Here is a 23761-nt window from a genome sequence, read left to right as displayed (position 1 = left end):
AAAAGCTTGCTAGCAGGCAGAGGGGTAGAGGAGGCAGGAGTTTCCTGTTGTTTGAGATATTCCAACATAGACAGGATATTTACATGGAGGGATACCCTAAAGGAGATTCAAGCATCAAATGGCACGAGATTAGACGGATGACCTTTAAGGCTCTTTTCAACACTACAATTAAAAAAAAAAAAGATATAACTTCCTTTCTTCCAATCAGTAGATCAGTTTATCGCACTCTATCTAATTTGGCCACTTCTTCCTCTGTTGCTTCCTCCTTTGTCTCAGCAAAATTCACTTAGCTTTGATCTAGACAATCCATCAGAAAAAGATCTTGTAACAACAACAACAACAATAACAACAACAAAAGAGTATAAAGAGTATTGATATGTGCAAATGAAATAGATTTTCCATCTCCCATTGAATTTTCTAAATTATATTTGGTAATTGAAGCAAAAAAGTATAACATTGTGATTCTCAGTGTAGAAAAATTATATGAAATTGCAATATTTTTGTTAACCATTTTGTTATAGAGATGATGAATAAATTCTCAATTTATTGAAAAAAAAAAAGAAAAAGATCTTGTGTAATTTGAAATTCTGTCCTGCTTCCCTTATACCTTTCCTTCTATTTTAAATTGCTCTTTGTTCATTGAAAATAAATAGGCCAACCAAAGTACCCTTAACTTCATCAACATAGGAATAAGTCTGGAAAAAAATTTACTTGCTTATTTTTATGCCTTACTTTATACAGAAAAATAAAATAAGGAGACCTACAAGAACATAGCAAAATAAATTATACTGGGCAAAACAGGAAAATAAAAAGAAGTCAAGAATGAGGCTAATTCAGAAAAAAATTATGCCATAAAAACTCTACTGCGCTTACTGGAGGTGGTTCTGATCTAATACTAGAAAGCAAGTCTGGACAGTTGCATACAGACCAGTCCATATATACCAATTGTTCAGAAGAAATATTTTTATTGTATTGGGATAAGATAGGAATTTCTTAATAGGATCCCCATAATTAGTGGCATATGATAAATGTCGAATAGCATTCTGGAAAAAATGGTGTGTATGAGTATATCTATATAAGTCTATTATAAATATTACTGATATAAAGAATGTGTAACACACAGTTAAAAAATAAAACAATATTCTTTATTGTAATTTCCCTATAGGCAATTGATACTCGCAGAATACTTTCATTGATTTTTCTGAACTCAGATCCATAGCCAACTGTGATTGCAATTCAATTATGATTTGACAAATGGAGTTGTTTTCCAATCTGCTGTTTCCCTAATAAATTTATCACCATTAAATATGAGATTTGACATGCACATTGACTGATATTTTTGTTTACATTGATGAATAAGTGAAAAGCAAAGAAATAATTATGTATGTCAGAACTTCACCTCTTTGTCAGCGACATGGACAAGTTCTTTGCTAAGTAACAATAGTTTCTGAATTGTAGAAGAATATTTTGTCAATTTTTTGTTCTGTTAACAATGAAAAAGTTTCAGACACAACAAACTTTAAAGTTTCACCTGCATCATTAACATTTTTCTCCTTCACTTTATGTCTCAACCAGAGCCAAGCAAACTGTGGCCCTTGAGCCAAATCTAGCTGGTGGCCTGATTTTGTACAGTCTATGAGCTAAGAAAATTTTTTATATTTTTAAAGTATTGTATTAAAACAACAACAACAACAACAACAACAACAACAACAACAAAGGAATTTGCAACAGAGACTCTCTGTGGTCCACAAAGCCAGAAGCATTTACTATCTAGCCTTTGCAGAAAAAAAATTGCTGGCCCCTATGACAATTAATGAAGAATAAATCAAGCCCTAATATGTAAGATTTGCCAATTTCCAGGATGTAAATACTTCCAGGATAGCTGATTTCAACCTATCAAAGTGACCTCACTGACTTGCGAAGAAATGTACGGTAATGCACCATTAGATGGTATTTCCATCAAACAGAGATGAAGATGTAAATAACCTCCAGAGCATAGTGAATACTATTTAGTGATATAATTAGAAGATGAGTTTTGAATTTAATTACCTTTGTTTTTAAAATAATTGTATGTTTATATTGTTTAATTTTTAATAATGGCTGTGTTTAGCAACTGGCTTGCAAAATTCCTAAAAATTAAAAAACCAGCTTTTGCGAACCTGTACGAGTCAGGTCCAGCACACCGCCACATAATACATTTTCCAAACGTCCTCTGGGTTTGGAAGGGTTGTGATGCTCAGTTGAAAACCAGGGTATCATGCAAGGTACAAATCAGTCGAAAGGAAGAGATTACTTATATTCCTGCCTGCCAGACCTGATGTATGTTACCCATGAAATAATTTAATGAGATTTCCTTTATCTTTGCAGTATGTTGACAAGTTAGACCTTATAGACCTCACATGCCTTACGGGCCAGAATTCAACTGAAAAGAATTGTGCAAAATTCACCCTTGTTTTGCCAAAAGAGGAAGTGCAACTGAAGGTGAGTAAGGAGAAGCAATTAGTTGGAAACAAGTTGTGGTTATAAATAGCATTGGCCTCTTCACAACCCAGTGGCTGAGATAAAGAGGAATTATAAGAGGAGATGCCAAGTCTCATACTTTGTTAATATTTCTTCCCTTTTGCCAAAAACTGCAGTTTTCTAAATAGGGGTTTGAAAAGGCATGTTCCCTTGTTTAGTATACAAGCATGTTGAAACCATATACTTCTGTCCTCCAACAAAGCCAGAGATCACATCTGGTGTTTTTAAAAAGTTGTTCTTGAATTGACATTCACCGAGTTCCCAGATGAATCTGAGACATGTCCAATATGATCCATGTTGGGAACCACTGAATTAGACAAACCCACATTGCACAAATCAAGATGTATTTTGCAAGGCAATTGGCTTATAGTCTTCCGAAATACCACTGTAAGAAAAGCCAAAGGAACACTGGACACCTGTTTATGGAAGCTGGAGTATGACAACTAAATGTGATATGTGATCCTGGATTGGATTCTGTATTAGAAAAGGAAAAAAAAATGATAAAGAACATTATCGTTACAGTTAGAAAAACTCCAAAAACAACTTTGTGTTAGATATACAGTTTGTGAACTATGGTATTAATCTCATAAAACTCTAAACCCCACATGAGCAGAGGTCTGTTTGTTAAAGTCATCACTGCACACCCAGCACTTACATAGAAAAAATGTTGTTCTTGAATGGACATTCAAAGTGAGCCAATTAAAATAAACCAACAACTATAGTAATAGCATAAAGAGAACACCTTGGCATTGACTAAGATGTTGGAGTTGGTCTTGCAAGCGCTGGTCATGAACTTCACAGTACCATAGTCTCCACTTAAAGTGATGCAGTTACCTGCAGTAAGCGGCCCGGAAGCAGATGATCCTCCTTTTGACCTATTATCAGGAGGTCAGTAGTAGCCTACCACTCCATCACAGTGCCTATGTCTTTCATATCACTTTATATCATCACGGAGGCATTTTATCAGCTCACATTTTCACAAGAAGGGTGAGTACAGTACAATAAGATTGTTTTTTAAGATTTTATGTATTTTGAGAGAGGGAACAAAGAGAAAGCACAAGTGGTGGGTGGGACAGAGAGAGAGGGAGAGAGAGAGAGAGAAAGAACCTAAAGGAGATTCCAAGGTGAGCAGGGAGCCCAATGTGGGCCTCGATTCCATGACCCTGAGCCAAAAGCAAGAACTGGACGCTTAACAGACTGAGCCACCCAGGAGCCCCAGTACAATAAGATATTTTGAGAGAAAGACCCCATTCACCTAACTTTTGTTACAGACTATCGTTATAATTGTTTTATTCCATTATTTTAATCTCTTACTGTGTCTAATTTATAAATTAAACTTTATCATAAGCATGTATCTATAGGAAAAAACATGGTTTATATAGTGTGCGATACTATCTGTGGTGTCAGGGCTCCACTGGAGGTCTTAGAATGTATCCCCACAGATAAGGGGGACTGCTATACTAAGAATTACTTATACTTAGGAAATCTAGGCCCCACCCCTAACCCTGGGCCCCAGAATCTTCGTTTTAAGCAAGCTTCCCAGTTGATTCTGATGCAGTGGTTAAGAACACAGCATTGGAGTCAGACACCTAGGGTTGAATTCTGGCTGCTTTATTCATTAGCTGTGTAATCATAGGCAAGTCACTTAATCTCTTTGTGCCTTGGTTTCTTCATCCAGAAGTAAGTCTTTACTCAGATGTAACCCTCTTACTGAGATCTGCCTGGACCACTTTATTAAAATTACAATCCTTGGGGAGCCTGGGTGGCGCAGTTGTTAAGCATCTGCCTTTGGCTCAGGGCGTGATCCCAGCGCTCTGGCATCGAGCCCCGCGCCAGGCTCCTCTGCTGAGAGCCTGCTTCTTCCTCTCCCACTCCCCCTGCTTGTGTTCCCTCTCTGTCAAATAAATAAAATCTTTAAAAAAAAAATTACAATCCTTTCCCGTCCCCTTACCCCTCATGACATTCCCAATGTCTTCTACACTAAGATACATTTTATTCTCCCATTTATTTCCTTCTGAAGCTATAACATTTACTCACTATTAAATTTATGATTTATTATTCTTGCTAGGCCCAACATTTCATCAGAAAAAGGATTTTTGCTTTGTTCTCTGAAGCAAACCAGTACCTGGAATACTGTCTAGTGCTTAAAGACACTCAATAAATATGTTAAATGAGCAAATCTATAAAATAAAAAATTTAAAACTTTTGCAGAGTTGCCATGAAGATTAAATCAGTTATTGTATGTGAAGTACTTAGAGCAGTAGCTGCCACGTATAACTACTTAATAAATGTTGGCTATATTAATAAGATTTAGAGCTAAGAATTGGAAATTTTTAAGGATTAACTACATTGGTCTTATGTGGTTGCCCCAAACTTAAAGCCAGTCAGTATTAAATACCAATGGGGGGATCAACTATTAATTGACATATTGCAGAAATAAGTGTCCTAACATTTACATTTTTTGGAGTTAAGTAAATCTGTATAATTTCACTCATTTAGTAAGCAAACATATTAAAGCTATATACTTCTGACAAACGAAAATATTGAAATTTCATAACACATAAACATTAATAGTTTTAAGCAAAAAGGAAAATGAATTGTTTCTTCCTTTTGATTAAAGTGCTTTAAAAATTACAACTGATTTTTTAAAACAATGTGCTTCAATAGAAAAATATGGATTTTGTCAATCTTGCTGGGTTTTGATGGCTTACACATTTTGAGACTTACAAAACAATCGTATAAAATTCTAAAGTTATTTGAAGTTAATTAAAGTATTAATGTTTACAATCGTCGATGTCTTTTCTTCTTTATCTTTTTGTCTTCCTCTTTAGACAGAGAACATAGAAAGTGGGGAAGAATGGAGAGGCTTCATTCTTACAGTAACAGAGGTAGGTAGGAAGGACATTGCTTTTGATTGATTCATTAATTCAACAAATATTTACTGGACACTGGCTATGAACCATACAGAGTGAAAGGGGTCGAAGATACAAGAATTGAAAAGGAGAGATATAAACCTTTACACTTACTCATGAAATTTATATTTTTATCAGGTGGATGGAAAGGAAGAAAGAAAATGAACGAGATAATTTAAAATTGTGATAATTGTTATGTAGAAAGTAAACAGGGCCTCATGCTAGCTAGAGAGTTACAGGTGGTCAGGGAGATCTAGTTTTTGGTCCTGTTCTTTGACACAGTGGTCCTTTATATATGTTGATATCTCTAGGTTACATAGCATCTTCTAAAATACTTTCCAATTACTTTCTTATTCATTTAATACATATTTGTAAAATGCCAAGAGATGAATTTTGTGAATACCATAAACAATGTAACAGAGAGCCCATCAAAACGAAAATTCACCTTCAAACATTTGCTTAGTGAGTCTTAAGACAAAGTGATGTTTACAAGTTCAACTCTGGCATCTTATCAGAGAAAAATAGCAAGACCAACTGCTTACAGTGAACTGTTGCAGTTGGATCTCCACCATTATTTTAAATGAAGCTATTATAGCAACTGTCTTATAAACGTGAGGGACTTTGAGAGCCAGCCCCCAAAAGAGCACCATGTTCTCTGATACTTTTAGAGAAGAAAACTTTCTATGTTTATTACAGTCAGTTAACTGCAGACTCTGTCCAAAGCTAGCTCCTAAGTGAGGCTCTGAAGTCATAATAAATACACACCGCACTTTACCGAGATGATGGATGCTGGTTCTATCAGCCAATAACAGGTAAAAGTTGGAGGTTTAGCTACTATGCAGGGAAGTCACAGGAGACTGGAAAAGGGGGCCAGTTAAAGATGTGAAAGACATGTTGACTTGTGAAGAGGAAGACACTTTTTGGGAAACTGTATCAGGGTTGTGGAAAAGCGACCTTGTGTGGCATGACACTTAGTACACTGGGATCCAAGCCCCCAAGGGTATGTGAGTAGGTATCAGGAGAACACTAAAACCACGAGAAAACCTTGGGATGCATCTTCTTGGCACGCTAATTATACTTGATGGCTTGGCAAAAAAAGTTTTTTAGTTTTTTTTTCTTTGAGGTAAGGATAAAAAGCATTGTTTTCATATTAACAAGTATATAGGTATATTCAGTATACAAAATAAAATTCATGTGAATTTCCAAGAAAAATTGTCTTAAATTTTGTGCTCGGTAAATGCTGTTTCTTACTACGTTCCCTGAACACTCCGTGTATATTCACACTATGGTGTTGTTAGGAGAACGTTACCAGAAGTTTGAGAAACACAGACTGTAGTCAAAAGAGCAGAGACTTTGCTTTTGAATTAAATAATCTGGAGGTTGGGTCCACAACTTTCTAGCTGTGTGACCCTGGGTTAGTTATTTAATCTTTCTGAATCTTTTTTTTTCTCCCTTTTTGTAGAGTAGGGATAACAATACCTGTATTATAGTATTGCTGTGAGGATTTGGAATAGCACAATGCTTGGGACATAATAGGCAATTAATAAGCAGATTTTTCATTAGTTTTTCCTCATTCTATTATTTTTTTCTGGATTGGTATATAAGGAAATAACTGCACTAATTATTAGTTTAGTTATCCAGAAGAATAACTTTTTTTTTTAATTTTATTTATTTATTCGACAGAGACAGAGACAACCAGCGAGAGAGGGAACACAAGCAGGGGGAATGGGAGAGGAAGAAGCAGGCTCCCAGCAGAGGAGCCTGACGTGGGGCTCGATCCCATAACGCTGGGATCACGCCCTGAGCCGAAGGCAGACGCTTAACTGCTGTGCCACCCAGGCGCCCCTGGAAGAATAACTTTTTGATTGTATACCCTTACTATGTTTTTATTTCAAATTTCACATATATGCATATGTGTAAGATAGAAACAACAGGAATTAATAAGAACATGTAAATAGGTCATAAGAAGGTGTAAATCAAGGGTATGAATATCAGGAGGGCATAGATTGCTCAATCCAAAATACATCTCTAGAAAGGGTCAAAACGAAGTAGGGCAGTATCATAATCCTAACGTGTGAATGACTGAAGTATACACACAAATACACCAGACTATGGACCTCTGACTACCAATTCTCAGTCATCTAATGAAGAGTCCCTTTCAACTCCATGTTGTCATATGCCTGGGGGAGCTAATTCCAGGTTAGCTGTGGGAGGACATGGCACCTTGCAGGTGCTCTGGGACTTCCCTGGCAGCAAGAATTAGTGAACTCAGCATGAACGAGAGGTTTGTCATTACTCAAATTAGCTTGTAGTGCAAGCTGGGTACACTTTGCTGTGTGCCAGGCTAAAAGGAACACTTCTAGGAAGATTGGGCACCGTGCACAGGTTAAAGCTGTTTGGTTGATTTAGAGGCAGTTTTAAGACACCAAGATCCTCTATTCACGATTCTATCCATCTGTGTCAGATAACTGGAGCCCCTGAGGGCCACAGCGGTCTCCTTTTTGATAACACCAGTTAGTCATTCTGCTGTCTTTGTTTGCCTACTGCTTTCATTTGTTTCAGCTGTCAGTTCCTCTACACGTGTCCCTCCTCCCTGGGCAAGTAATTCGACTGCATGAAGTCCTAGACAGAGAGAAAAAAAGGAGGATTGAGACAGAGCGGACCCTGAGTTCAGCTATAGAAAAGGAGAAGGAATCCATTGAAGATTATGCAGACGTACTGAGCCCTATGCCAGCGTAAGTGTACCACTAACTCCGGGGATTGTTCCTAGAGTGTTAATATTAATTTCTAATTGTCAAAGAGAGTGAGCCCTTGACCTCATTAAAGTAGGGACAGTAAGTTGTCATGTGGATGAACATTAGATATCTGAGTAGATGCCACAGTTCCTCTTCTGTGTCATGATCAACAAAATGCAAAATGTAGGTTTGAACCAACCCTCTTACCACACAGGAAATCCCCTTCCACCCACACCTTTAGACCAAATAGATATTCTTTCCAAAGCTCAAACCTAAATAAAAACTGCTATGTAGAAAGAAGGAAAAGATTTTTTTTTCACCATGCAACTCCACGATGGACTGATTTTCTGTCAGAAAATTATACTAAAGAATTTTAAATATCTGAATGTTCTTTTCAATTGTCCTGTCAGTGAGTGGTTATTGAGCTTATACTTGAGGAAGGCCCTGTGTAAAGTATATAAGGTGGTGTTGGGAAAATGAAGAGGCACAGACAGGCTGAATTCAGCAACACCTTTATTTTTTACTCTTACATTGCTGGGAAGTGTGACTAAGATTGTGAGGCCTTTCCCCCTGGAATCGTGGTCTTCTTGTTGGGGAAACTTGTCCGGTACCACCCGTGACATCAGGTTCTCATGCATAGTCTAGCTGTACCGTAACTGCTGTTTCAGTTTTCACTCTTGGCTGAAACCAGTGACATCTGATGTACTGATGTGTTAAAAGTCACAAAGACTGCTTCTTTTTTTTTTTTCCCCAATAAAACAAGTAATATATATTTATTACAGATAGATAAAAAAGAATATTAAAATTATTCCTTGTCCTAACAGTCAGAGATATTTACTGTTAACATTTCAGGGTATTGCATATCCTGCCAGATTTTTCTCTGTTGATAAAACGGACTTTTCATTGGCGACAATACTTACTATAAAAATGGGAAGTGCTTTCTTAAAAATGGTACACATAAAAATAGCACCAATGCCATTAGAAAGCCATATTACACAAGGAGTGAATTCAGACATACCCTTAAATACCAGTTATTTAAAACAGACCATATAAGAGAACCATATAAAGACATGCTTTGTGTCCCTGAAGAGAAACCACCAACAAATGTTATTTATCCAAGTATAAACTGAGATTATGAACTGGGGATACACTATTCTTATCTTAGATTTTCAGATGATACTGGTGATTACATACTTACCAACAGATAACTTTTCAGGTCTTTTTTGGTTAAAGAAAGAGGTTTGGAGGGATGAGAGAGAGAAGGCCAAAGCATAAAGTGTATTTAATAGCACAGGATTGTAATAACAGTAATTATATCATTGTAATATAATAAGAGTTGGGAATTAAGATAATAAGAAAAGTTAATAACTGCAGCTCTCAGAGTTATTTTCGTAGCATTTTTTCAAGTAATGATCTTCATCACTTAAAAAAAAAATCCTGTTTTTTGTCTCACCTCTATAGATGTTTTTATACAGTGTCCCGGAAAGAAGCAACTGAGATGCTTGAGAAGAACCCTTCTTTGGGAAATATGATCCTGAGACCTGGTAGTGACAGTAAAAGCTACTCTATCACTATCCGGCAGGAGACAGAGTATGTTTAATTTAAAAAGTATGGAATCGTTAAAAGCATGGTATCACTTTAAAAAGCAAAGTCGCACAAGATCAGCACCTGCTATGTATTCTGTTGGGGCTAAAAATATAAACACAGAAGAAGAGGGAGAGAATGTTATAGAAGCACAGCCAAGGCTAATATTTGCAGTAGGGAAAAAGAATGGGCAAATTACTTTGATCCTGGGTATAGTTCTCTTATTCATTCATTCGTTTCACGTATCTTTATTGAACAAGTATTATGGGGCCAAGAAATATTCTAGATATTGAGAATGGAGTAGTGAACACAACAACATCTCTGGTTTAAGGAGTTTACATTCTTGTAAGGCAACATGGACTGTAAATAAATACATAACTAAAAAACATATATACAGTAATTAGGCCTATGGAAAAAAAATTAAATAGGATGAGGATGATGGGAACACTCAGAGTTGATGTATAGAGGAGGATTTTCTGATTGCTATTGTTGTTTTACTATAGAGTGGTCAGGGAAGGCCTACTTCATTAGCTAACGTTTAAGCAGGGCCCTGAAGGAAGTGAGGGAACAAACCAAGCCAATATCTGGGATAAGAGCATTCCAGGCGGCAAGTGCATATCCCCAGAGGCAGGAGAAGGCTGGGTTTGTTCAAAAACAAAAAGAGGCCTCTGTGATTGCAATGCAGTGAGCAAGCAAACAGTGGTAAATGAGATTCCAGAGGTTGGGGTGGGGGGGAGACTGATCACTCTGAGCCCTACAGGTCACTGAGGGACAAGGTTACATACTCTGAATGACACAAGGGGACACTGGACTGTGAAGAACAAAGTGACATAATCTGACTTCTATAAAAAGGACCACTTGGAGCCTCTTGTCAAAGTTAAGAATTTCCTTCTGGTAAAATGGTTTACCTTTGATAAAGTCAGTAATACATGCAAAAGTTGATTTTTCCATGTAGCTAAGGTGGCTAGATCTGCTAGGGTCCACTCCAGCTCTGAGTCTATGAAATCTTGCATTTCAATAAATAAGCACTCCAGGTTAGTTAACACTTTAACAAATGATAATGAAATTAAAATATAGGTTTTTGTTCTAAATGAAAATGTTCAATAATTATCTTTCATATAAAAGCATAACCAGAACTTTGATTCTTGAATTTGCTATTCTTCCTGGGGATAATATTCCATAAATTATTTTAGCTGTAACATATCTATCAATGAATCTATTTACCAGTCGGTCCACTATAAATATCAAAATTCTAAATATATTAAATATGAAGACGCTGATAGTGAATAAAGGCAGTAAAAAGAAAATAATTACAGTGAATCATGGTCCAACAAGCTTCATCACTTGCCAATTACTCCATATAAACAGAAACTTATCTTTATACATCAGCAGTGTGCCCTGAATAGATGACAAGAATGTTAGAGGTAGATCAGGTCCCGGTTCTATGTGTGAAGTGAGAGCTCTGTGTGTGATTGTGTGTGTGTGATTTTCCACAAAATGAATAAGTATGTCAACTTAACTTTCTTGTTGTTTCATTATTTTTTATTATAAAGGCTGACATTTGGAGTTAATGTATTTCAACTAATATGGTAGACTATCACAGATTACTCAATTTTAATTTACTTGATTTATAATTCAATTGGCTATTTTGAAACAAATCCAAAAGAAATAAAAATTGTGACTGCCATTACATATAAGTGAGCTTAGAAGAAACCCTGGGAGAAAAGTGAACTTTTCTGTAGAATCCATCCTGGTCAAGGAGCTTGTCCTTTTTCAGGGTTTAGGAAATTGCATTAAGTATGCCTTTAAAAATTAAGAGCGTATAAAACTGAAATAAAATCTATTTCTCAAATTTTGTTTTAAAAAGAAATTTAACAGCTGGAAAGCTAAATCACATAAGAGTGATTAGCTTTTTTTCCTTCATTTTATTCTTTTCTTGGTTGGATTGAGTGTTTGATCCATTAGCGTGTGAACCCTGCATTATTATTCTGTATGAAACGAACAAAGCCCCCGAGACCTCATGACTTTTAAAGACCGCATTTTTTCTGCACAATAGCAGCCTGATCTTTTTAAGATGGTCTAAATTAGCCCAGCTTTTGCACTGCATTTTCTGTAAACGTGAGCTATCAGAAATAACAGTGTTTTCTGCTGTAGATGTGGTTTGTGACCGAACGCAATGAGTTTCTATACTTAGGATATGAATTGAACATCACAGCGTTTACTTATATCTGTACTATATTTAAGCTATATTTAAAACTCCTAAGAAAGAGTCTGGCAAAGGAATTCATGTCAAACTTGTATAATTCTAATTTTAGTAAAGTCACTCCCAGTTTGAATTCATATAGAAATTCATGCTTTTGTACAGCTGATGGTCCCAAAAACATAACATTTCATAAAATTAGTCCTCCCCCCAAAAGTTCATATTTAGAAAGCAGAGTGAGGGGAATGGCCAGATTAGCCAGTTCTAACGCTAGGGCGGCCATGTGCTTATTTAGGCTTTGGGGAATAGTTTATGGTTGGAAATGGATAAGAAAAATTTTAACTGTTGTTGCACCAATTTTCCTTATGAGCCAGATATATCTGTGATGTTAGGGATTGTTACATGTGTTAATGTCTCCAAAGAGAACTTTTAGAAGGCCTAGGTTTCATACCTTCTGTTTAACAGAAAGGGTAGCCGTTGTAGAGAGTAGTAGAATGTTAGCCTGTTAGACTGTAGAGCTTAATGTAAAGACTTGGGCAAAAAATCTAGATGATTAGGAAGTACCTGAACACAAGCGGGTAACAACCCACAGAACCAATCCCTTCTCTTACAGGTTGTAGAAGAAATGTACAGCCATGCAAGTCTAGGTGTGTCTGGTAAAATACTAGCTGAAAAAGACAGGCTAGTTTACAGAGCAGTGCCTGAAAGTAAAATTACCTCCATCAGTTAACAAATCAGCTGTAGGAGGGAAGATTGTAGTTCTTGGGAAGAAGCAAAAGTCAGTCAGTGCCTAATTATCAGGTGATCCTCTCTCAATGTAAAATATCCCACTTTACCCAGCCCAGTGGAGTGTGAATTCACAAGACATTGAGCTATTCTTACAACAAACTTAGTGGTTTGGCTTTGTTTTCTTAAAATTGTTATGACTACATGGCAAGCTAGTAGTATATATACCTTGGAAAGCCATTAGCCAAGGAAACAGTAGAAAATACTGACCCCAAATTAATTCCTTTGCAAAAATGTTGGTGAGAAGCTAAAAACAAGTATTTATATCACATTTAAGGTCACACACTTGTTAAAAGACAGGTTACTTCTTTTTTGAGGACATAATCAGAAAACCTCAATATAGCAAATTTTATCAATCTCATTTTTTCCTCTATCTTCATTTCTTTGGAAAAACAAAACAAAATATGAAAGAAAAAGTCTAAAATGAGATTCAAAGCCTAAGCAACTTCAATGGAATTATTTTTCTACCTTACTTTCTGTTTCAGAATTTAGTCCTTTTAGTCAAAAGTTCCAAGAGACTCTTAATCTTTGCTACTTTTCCTCCCATAGCTTTGTCATGAATAATGATGATGATGATACAATAGTTGTTACTAACAACAATCATTGTCACCACTTCCAGGGTACCGTTTGTGGGTGCTGTGTTGGGTGCTTGACAAGCATTTCCTTCAGGCACAGTAAAAACTGAGACTGTTTTTTCCATGTTTTACAAATGAAGCAGCTGAGCCTTGCAGAAACTACTAAGTTAAAATGATAAATTTAAAATGTAGTAAAAACAGTTATAATTTACTATGTATCTAAATGTGCAAGACACTGTACTAAGGACTTTTCAGACATTAATTCACAACAGCTCTATGAGGAATGGGATTACCATCTCCATTTTATAGATGAAGAAATAAAGCCTGAGAACTTGGACATAGAACCAGAATTTGAACCTAGATCTTTCTGGTTATAAAGATCATGCCCTTCAAGCTTTTTATCAGTCTTCCAAGGAATAATGACCACTTTATTCATAGGAATACAGGAATTCTAATTAGAATGGGTGAGAGTTTTCAAAAGTAACTATATATTTATAAAAAAGTCTTCTCATGTAGGGATAAAAATAAAGCCAGAGCCAAACACCCCAAAAGAAAGTACTTGTAAGATCTTTGTCCAAAAATGTTTCCTTCACCAGTCTGCTAATGATTCTTGAAAGATCAGTAATGAAGAATACTTTTTAATTTTTTTTAGGAGGGGAGAGGGTTAGTTAGGTTTTATCCCATGTTTTAAAAGTAAAGTTCTAGAATAAAATTCTGGAATAAAATTATTAGCTGTTTTCCAATGATATTCAATTGAGAGACTATTTGGATAGAGTGGTAGGTGAAGAAAAAGTCCCTTCAAAAGAAGTGTAGTTCAGTCCTAGAGGAATGTGACCCGGAAATGGAGAAATGGGTGATAAAAAAAAAAGAAGGGAGGCCCTGCCAACAAACTTAACCTGATAGACAGCTTTAGACCACTTCTGTAAATTGGACAGATGTTGAATTAGTTTCTCTTTTAAGCAAATGCCAGTGTAATAAATGCTTTTAACTTTTCAACTTTAGAAAGTTTTGGTCCTGACACTATTGTCACATGAGTCAAAGGAATTCAAGGCAAACCTATGACTTCTGCTCTCAATATAAATTAATTGTAGCAAATAGCACTATAAGATGGGCTTGTAATATTTAAAACATTCAGTTTCATAAATATTGTGTGCCTAATGCTGGAAGACAAAGGTGAATAGATTGTGCTTCTTGTTCTTGAGGAATTCTAGTCAATAAAATACCACATGTTTAGGGTGGTAATAATTTAGAGTGCTATGTGACCACAGAAGAGGAAGACATTATGGTTCACCTACTGTGCTTACATTCTCATGGATCATTTTCCATATCTCTAAGTCAGCCCTGAAGTTAGCAGATATCCAAGGTGGTCTATGAGCTAGCAGGAAGAACAGCCATTCAGGGATTTCTGATGGGAATAGAGATATGAGGTAGAGTAGAAAGTAATTTGCTTTCAGTAATTCTTTCTACTTCCCTTTTAATCTAGAGAATAAAAAAAATCTGATTCGTATGTACCTACATAGGATTTTATAATGTTGCCTGCTTTGGAAATTACTGGCATTAAAAAATAATTTCTGCCTGAAAGATTTTCAGGTCTTGATTCCTTTTTTCCTGTTATCCAATCATCCTCTCAATGACTCAGGTTTTCTATATCCCTAATGTGTAACCCCTCCAAAAAGGTTTTTTTTTTTTGTTATTTACCAGGGTAAGTAACAAAATAAAAAAAACCATCCCCCCCCGCTTTTTTTTTTTTTTTTTTTTTGACTAACTGTGGGAATGGGGACATAGGTTTTACCATAGAGGAGATATCTTATACTCACTTTAGTTTGATTTGATCCAATAGTACATTCAAATGGAGATTAAACCCTTTTTTTTCATTTTAGCATGCCAAGAATCAAGCACTACAAAGTGATGAGTGTAGGAAAAAACTACACTATTGAACTGGAAACACCTGTGAGTAGCTATTTCCTTGTTTTTGATGAATTTTCTCCAGCTTTTTCCCAAATCTATCTCATAGAATTCAAAGAAAGGTGGAGCAGCAGATCCCTTGCCTAGAAACATAGTGCTGGTAAAAAACAGCCATGTGCAGGAGCCCCGAAAGTGGCAGATATCCAGGGTGAGAAGTGAGATACAAGAGCATGCGGATGAGGAGGCACAGAAAATAATCTGCTAACAATTCTTTCTACTTTTGTTTCTCTGCAATCTGATTTTATCAATACGATTATTTCAGGGAGGGAAATTTTTTTTGTTAAACATCTATTTTACATCCTCCAATGATATGTATTTCAATGTGCTTATTTTTAATGGGGAAAAAATTCTGTGAATGTCTAGTCCTCTAATACCCGTCACGCAGAAGTTCAGAAATCCCCCTCATAATAGCAACATAATCATGAAGAAATGGTTTCTTCCTGGTCTGCAACCCCTCTCCCATCCCAATCAACTTACCATGGGGCTAATGATATAATATCATAATCGCTAGGTCATGTATTAGGCAGAGAGCTAAATATCGTACATAGATCACTTAATTTAATCTTCACTATTACCCTTAGGGAATGACTATTATACTAGGGAATATAGCTGCGTGATCTTAGGCTGCAATGGTGGGAAGACTGGACCAAGGAAGTGATATCACATAAATGGAACTGATAAGTCTTGAAGATATTTATTTTAACATCTCTAAAATTGAACTCTTAGTGCCTCTGCCTCTCCAGGCCCATTGTGTTGATCAAATAGAGAAAGGGGCAGTATGGTTGAATTTTTAATGTTTATTTTTTTTAATTTTTATTTTTTTTAAGGATTATATTTGTCAGAGAGAGAGAGAGAGAAAGAGTGAGCATGCGCACAAGCAGGGGGAGTGGCAGGCAGAGGGAGCAGCAGGCTCCACTAAGGAGCCTGATATGGGGCTTGATCCCAGGACCCTGGGATCATGACCTGAGCTGAAGACAAACGCTCAACCGACTGAGCCACCCAGGCATCCCTGAATTTTTTGTTTAGACCTTCTTGGAATGCAGTAGTGGCCTTTGCCAAGAGGAGGGAAGCTGCTGATTCATACACCCCACTTCCATCTTTGCCATAAGTGCCTCCCAGAGCTTCTCAGCTCTCAAGTCCATGTCTCCTGGGGGATTTTCAAAATTTCTAATGAAGGAAACAAACAACTAGATTGCTGAAGGATAACCCAAATAACCAACTGACTGGAAGCAATGGTCAGGGAAGAAGAATGTGCCTCTATGACTGGTGAGCTGGGGCTTGTTTATCTGTAATTAGCCCGAATAGTCCCCAATGTAAGGAAAGCTAACAGTCTGGATTGTTCTTTCATCTTTCACACTCCCCTACCCTACCCCTCAACCAGGTTGCCATTTAATGAATTCTAGGGATATTCAGGTTTAACCTGATTTTACTTGTATAAAAATATTGGTTTGGGGGTGGCAACACATTTCAGCTACCCTTAGCCAAGTAAATTATCCTGTTACAGTGAGATATTAAAATGCTAAATTCTCTGGCTTTAAGGGTTCTTTGGTGTCAAACAGAAGAAACCAAATAACTAACTTAAGCAAAGGCAGATGTAAGAACATAGGAAGCACATAAAACAACTGGAATGCTGGAAGACCTCCAGAGACTAGGAAGCAGTCACTTGCACAGTTGACCCTTGAACAACACAGGTTGGAACAGCATGGGTCCACTTACATATGGATTTTTTTTTTTTTTTTGATAAATACAGAACGGTACTGCTAAATGTATTTTTCTTGTGATTTTCCTTAATAACATTTCCTTTCCCCTGGCTTTATTGTAAGAATACAGTATATAATATGTGTAACATACTAAATATGTGTTAATCAACTGATTATCGGTAAGACTTCTGATCAACAGTAGGCTATTAGTGTTTAATTCTGGGAGGAGTCAAAAGTTGTAACATGGATTTTTGAGTGCATGGGGGTTGGCATTCCTAACCCCTGTTGCTCAAGGGTCAACCATACTAAGAACCATCTGGTTAGGAATCTGCTATCCTTCCTTGTTCCTCAAGTTCCAACCTCAGGAAGGGAGCATTTTCTGGCCTAACCTGAGTCACATTCTCATGCAATAACTAGGGAAGAGCAGAGTACCCAATTCTTGTCCACCAAAATGTATCCCATGGGGAGGGGGAAATTTCATAACAGGGAATTAGATATTGTAACAGAAAAAAAATGCATGGGTAGGAAACATTGGCCATTCAGTACCTCATTGAAGTGTTGACATGTTTTACTAGAGATTAGGAAATTCACAGTAATCTTCATTAAATTTCACGAGCTTTCTTTTACTTTCTCTTCACATGGATGACGCTGAGCCTTCTCTCACTCTCTTCATACAGGTAACACTCCCAAACCTTTTCAGTGTCATTGATTATTTCATGAAGGAGACTCGAGGAAATTTACGACCATTTATATATTCAACTGATGTAACCCTTGGTATGTTCTTCACTTCGTTGCTGTATTAAGGAAAGCAAAACAAAACAACCCTCCCCCTGCCCTGTATATGATCTGTAATACCAACCAGGTAGGAATGTAGTTCAGCTTTTAAATTTATCTATTTGTAGTCATTTTGTCACTAACCCTGTGGCAATAAGGGAGTACCAATATATTCTGGTAGATGAGTACTGGCCCATTCTAGAGAAAGAAAAGCTGTAAGGCATGTATTATGACTACAAATTTCATCATCATTCTACTTGTGTGTGTGGTTTTTTTTAAAGATTTTTAATTTATTTGACAGAGAATAAGAGAGGGAGAGAGAGAGAGAGAATGAGCACAAGCAGGGGGAGTGGCAAGCAGAGGGGGAGGGAGAAGTAGGCTCCACTCTGAGCAGGAAGCCTGATGTGGAGCTCGATCCAGGACCCTAGGATCATGACCTGAGCCAAAGGCAGATGCTTAACTGACTGAGCTATCCAGGCGCCCCTCTACTTGGCTTTATCAAACAAGTTCAGAGATAAGATGAAAATCATATTCATATAGTCATGTAAACCAAACAGGATTTAAAAGTATGATCTGTCAACAACATCAGATGCTCTAGTCAGATTAAAATGGATGAAGATTAAGGAGAGACTATGGGAACTGGACATCAGGCAGTAGATGTCTTGAGAGAGAGGCTTATCCCACCATAAAGACAGAAGTCTGAATGTAAGATAACAAAATAAGTCCCTGTTCCTTCAGATTATGAGGTTAAACAACTTTGTTTGGCTACCTGCATCAGGGCATATCTGAAAAGTCTGATTAAATTTAAAAAGCCAGCTACTTTAAAAGCCCAAGGTTGAAAACATAGTTATGAATCTTGTGATGCCAAATAAAGAAATTCAGAGTCTGAAGGAACTTTACAGAAATTGTCTAGTACTGTGCATCACTCTATATAGGAATCACCTGCACACTCAGTACAGAAGACATCTCTAAGATGTGACCAATCAGCTTGTTTGAAAATTTCTAATGAAAATTTCTAAATCTCACTGGTTTCTGAGGCAGCACACTTCACTTTTGATCAGTGCTCATCTTAGAGAATTCTTCCTTAATAGTGAGTCTGAAATACTTCTTCCTTTAACTTCCAATTTCTGGTTTTGGAACAACTTAGGGTTTTAAAAAGCCCATCAAATACATAAAAGCAGCCACAATGCCCTTGTTCCCCCTTAGTCTCTGTCCTCTATAAGTTATTGGTTCTTTTAGCCCTCTTATCACATTTTTGACCTTTTCTATATACTAATTTCTGAACATCTCTCTTTAAATAGAACCATAAGGGATGAAGACATTACTACAGATATGGCCAGAATAATATATTACACAGGCTTAATGCAGGAAAACACCATTTATAGAAATCTATTAACTATTACTTAATATTATTAATATAAGAAGTAACTTTATTTTTTTTTTTTCAGAGACCAAAGGATTTCCTGTGACACCTCTAAAATTAAAAAAAAATGTTTAGGGTGACAGTGAATCTGATATAATTTGCTTCATGTCAGTTATCTAATGCTGTGTAACAAACCACCCCAAAACATGGTAGTTAAACCAACAACCATTTTATTTGCTCACAATTCTGTGCATTGGCAATTTGGATTGGATTCAGCTGGGCAGTTCCTCTGCTAGTCTCACTTGCTGTCACTTATACAACTGTAACCAGCTGATGCAGTGACCAGGGCTCTATGTTTCAAGTTGGCCTCATTCACACATCTGGTGCTGGTGGCCAGCTGGAGCTGGCTGAACCACTCTCCTCATGTACTTTCTAATACTTAAGAAGTTAGTGCAGGCTCTCTCACATGAGATCTCAGAGCCATTAAGAGGAGAAGGAAACCTCAAGTCCTTGGGCTAGAAATTGTTAATGTTAAGGATTAAGTATGGCCCTGTTGGAGCTTTTAGTATAGGAGAAACTGTGAATTGAATAAATAAATCCAAGTGTGATGTGTCTTATGTACAAGGGCTATACTTCTTTCTTTTTAAAAAATTTAACTTACATGCAATAAAATTCACTCTTTTTGGTATACAGTCCAATGTTTTGACAACCACCACCAGAATCAAGATAAAGAAAGTTCCATCACCTCAAAAAAAATGCCCTGATGCTCTCTCTTTGTAGTTAACCCTTCTCACCACAATCCCTGGCAACTACTGATGTTTTCCATTCCTATGGTTTTACATTTTCCAAAATGTCATATAAATGCAATCACAGCATTGAAAACTTTCGAGGCTGATTATTTTCATTCGTCATAATGTCTAGATTCACACAAGTGTTCTTTTTTATTGCTGAATAGTATTTCACTGTAAGGAAGAACTAGTTTTGTTTTTTTTTTAAGATTTTATTTATTTATGTGACAGAGAGACAGCCAGCAAGAGAGGGAACACAGCAGGGGAGTGGGAGAGGAAGAAGCAGGCTCCCAGCGGAGGAGCCCGATGTGGGACTCGATCCCGGGACGCCCAACGACTGCGCTACCCAGGCGCCCCAAAGAACTAGTTTTTTTATCCATCCAACAATTAAAATGTATTCGGGTTGTTTCCAGTTTTTGGCAATTACTTACTGAACTATATTAATATTCATATGCAGATTTTTGTGTAAACATAAGTCTTCATTTCACTTGGGTAAAATATCTAGGAATGAGATTATTGGGTTATATGGAAAGAGTCCATCTAACTTTATAAGAAACTGCCAAACTCTCTTCACAAGCAGTTCTGCCTTTTTGCAAATCTGCCATTGATACTGAAGTTTTAGTTGCATCCTCACCAGCACTTGGTAGTGTCATTAATTTTTTTTTTTTAATTTTAAGTAAACTCTACACCACACATGCAGCTTGAACTCATGACCCTGAGATCAAGAGTTGCATGCTCTACCAACTGAGCCAGCCACACACCCACTGGTATTGTTACATTTTTAAAAAAGTTCCTCTAATAAGTGTGTAGTGGTGTCTCTGTGGTTTTAATATGCATTTCCCTAATGATTAATTTGAGCATCTTTTCATGTGTTATTTGACATTCACATTTCTACTTTGGTAAATATCGGTTTAAACCTTCTGCCCACATTTTTGTTGTTTTTGTTTTCTTATGGTTGAATTTTGATAATTCTGTGCATATTCTGAATATAAGTTATTTGCCAGATATAATTTGCAAATATTGTTTTTTCATTCTTTTAATAGTATCTTTTGCAAAGCATTAAGTTTTAAATTTTAATGAAGTAAAACTTATCAATTTTTTGCTTCTGTATATAGATTTTATTTTTGGTATTGTATCTGAGAACTCGTTGCCTAACCTAAGATCACAAAGATTTTTCTTCCTATGTTTTCTTCTAGAAGTGTCATAGTTTTATGTTTTACATTAGGTCTATGACCCATTTGAAATTAATTTTAAGGGCAGAATTCATTTTTTTTGCATTCAGGTATATAATTGTTGAGCACCATTAGTTGAAAAAAGATAATCTTTTCTTCATTTCAATAGCCTTTGTACCTTTCTAAAAAAAAATCAATTGACTGTATTTTTGTGGATCAATTTCCACTGATATATGTTCCTACTCTTTTGCCAATACCATGCTATCTTGATTACTGTAGCTTTATAGTAGTTCTTGAAATCAGAAGATATAAATCGAACTTTGCTCTTCTTTTCAAAATTGTTTGGACCAATCTAGTTTCTCTGCCTTTCAGTATGAGTTTTAGAATCAGAATGGGACTTATAGAAAAATCCTCCAGAGTTTTGATTTGGATTTTGTTGAAGCTTTAGATGAGTTCAGGGAGCACTGGTATCTTGACAATATTATCTTCCAATTCAGGAATAATATATCCTTCCAGTTATTTAGGTTTTTCTGATTTTACAGTTCTTTAGAGTTTTCAGCATACAGACCTGCACATGTTTTATTAGATCAATACTTAACTATTTAATTTTTTGGTGCTATTGTAAATGGTAGTTTTTAACATTTTGGATTCTAATTATTTATTGGTGATATATAGAAATATACTTTTTGTATATTGATCTTATAATTCCAAGATTCCATTTGCTAACTTTTTTTTAAAAAAGATTTTTATTTATTTATTTGACAGAGAAAGAGACAGCCAGCGAGAGAGGGAACACAAGCAGGGGAAGTGAGAGAGGAAGAAGCAGGCTTCCCGCTGAGAGGGGAGCCCGGTGTGGGGCTCAATCCCAAGTCCCTGGGGTCATGCCCTGAGCTGAAGGCAGATGCTTAACGACTGAACCACCCAGGCGCCCCATCCATTTGCTAGACTTCTATTCATTTCTAAAAGCTTTTCTTTTTTAGATTCCTTGTAATTTTTTTTTTTTTTAAAGATTTTGTCAGAGACACAGAGAGAGAGAGTGCACAAGTAGGGGGAGAGGCAAGCAGAGGGAGAAGCAGGCTCCCTGCTGAGCAAGAAGCCCAAAGTGGGACTGGACTCTATCCCAGGACCCTGGGATCATGACCTGAGTGGAAGGCAGATGCTTAAACCAACTGAGCCACCCAGGCACTCTTTGCTTCCAATTTTAAAGGACAAAATCATCTTTCACTAATAAGTATAATGTTGGCTGTAGGTTTTAAATGGATGATTTATCAGATTGAGAAAGTTTCCTTTTATTTTGTCTAGTTTTGGTATTAATGTAATGCTGCCATCAAAAAATGAGTTGGGAAGCATTCCTTCTTCTGTGGTCTGGAAAATATGTGTAGAATTGGTACTTTTTCTTACTTCAGTACTTGGTAGAATTTACCCAATGAGCCATATGGGCCTGATGATTTCTTTGCTGAAGGTTTTTAACTATGAATTCAATTTCTTTAATAGATGTAAGACAATTTGGGTTATCTATTTTTTCTTGAGTGAATTTTGGTAATTTCTTTTAATGAACTGGTTTATTTTTTTCTAAGTCCTTGAATTAGTCTTCTGGCCTAGGGCCTGGCACAGAGTGGAAGCTGATAGATATTGGTAGAATAGATAAATGAATAAGCAAGCATAACATTAGGGAAGGAGCGGGCGCCTGGGTAGCGCAGTTGTTAAGCGTCTGCCTTCGGCTCAGGGCGTGATCCCGGCATTCCGGGATCGAGTCCCACATCGGGCTCCACCGCTGGGAGCCTGCTTCTTCCTCTCCCACTCCCCATGCTTGTGTTCCCTCTCTCTCTGGCTGTCTCTCTGTCACATAAGTAAATAAAATCTTAAAAAAAAAAAAAATTAGGGAAGGAGGAAGCAACCCTCCTTCTTCCTAGAGGAAAACTGTCACTCTTAGAAATAGGAAAGGACCATTACAAATAACTACAGCCTGGACGACTGTATATTTACTCTGTGACAGGCACTGTGTGAAGTGCCATAATTATACGAATCGTCATAAAACAAGGATAGTCATCATACTTTCCTTATAAAATTATTGGGAGAAATTAAAATGAGATGATTCATATAATCACCACCTAAGTAGTTTTCACATACGACTAGTTAAAGAAGTCAGAAACACAACTAGTAAATGAAGCTGGAATCCAAACCCATGTTTATTTCTGAAGCCTTTTTTAAAAACCTTCTCACTGGTTCACATCATATACAGATATTCATATTCTCTCTCTCCCCCCTCCCCTCACCCTATCCTTTCCTGTTTCTGTGGGTTGGAAGTCTGGGCCTCCCTTAGCTGGGTCTTCTGCATTTTCTTTTTTTTGAGGGGGGAGGAGACGGAGAATCTTAAGCAGGATCCATGCCCAGCGCCGGCTGAGGCAAGGCTGGAACTCACAATCCGAGTGAAATTAAAGAGTTGGACGCTTAACCAACTAAGCCATCCACGTGCCCTTGGAGATTTTTTTAAATTTTAAAGCAGACAATCATCCTGATTAGACTGAACCAGTTCTGTCTGCCTTACTTTGTGGGAAAAAGTTCCATTATTAGTTCAATTTTCAAAGCCTTTGTTATGTTGGTTTGGGTCTGTCCAATGCATGCATGTATCAGGGACTGACCTAGGACTCAGGCAGTGGTTTATAGTTTAGTTATAAACTATATAT

The 23761-nt window shown here is 36.8% G+C and overlaps 1 protein-coding gene across 5 annotated transcripts in view; it reads left to right on the top strand.

Moving 5' to 3' along the window:
* The window catches only part of STAP1 (signal transducing adaptor family member 1), a 44628-nt gene that overhangs the window by 12439 nt on the left and 8428 nt on the right, over nucleotides 1-23761 (top strand). For 2 of the 5 annotated variants that reach the window (XM_008708700.2, XM_008708697.2), the window contains 7 exons: nucleotides 2368-2481; nucleotides 5352-5408; nucleotides 7995-8167; nucleotides 9629-9757; nucleotides 15193-15262; nucleotides 17655-17751; nucleotides 19200-19738. In XM_008708700.2, the coding sequence (XP_008706922.1) occupies nucleotides 2368-2481; nucleotides 5352-5408; nucleotides 7995-8167; nucleotides 9629-9757; nucleotides 15193-15262; nucleotides 17655-17751; nucleotides 19200-19249 (690 nt within the window). In that variant the 3' untranslated portion in view covers nucleotides 19250-19738. Of the gene's footprint in view, nucleotides 1-2367; nucleotides 2482-5351; nucleotides 5409-7994; nucleotides 8168-9628; nucleotides 9758-15192; nucleotides 15263-17654; nucleotides 17752-19199; nucleotides 19739-23761 lie in introns of those variants that run through there. The other 3 variants (XM_040625028.1, XM_008708699.2, XM_008708698.2) reach the window with 2 other exon arrangements.

This window comes from Ursus maritimus, unplaced genomic scaffold (assembly GCF_017311325.1).
Source record: "Ursus maritimus isolate PB19 unplaced genomic scaffold, ASM1731132v1 scaffold_8, whole genome shotgun sequence".
In the NCBI taxonomy this organism is placed as follows: Eukaryota; Metazoa; Chordata; class Mammalia; order Carnivora; family Ursidae; genus Ursus; species Ursus maritimus.
Note: the sequence above shows the minus strand (reverse complement) of the source record. Positions and strands in the feature narration are given on the sequence as shown.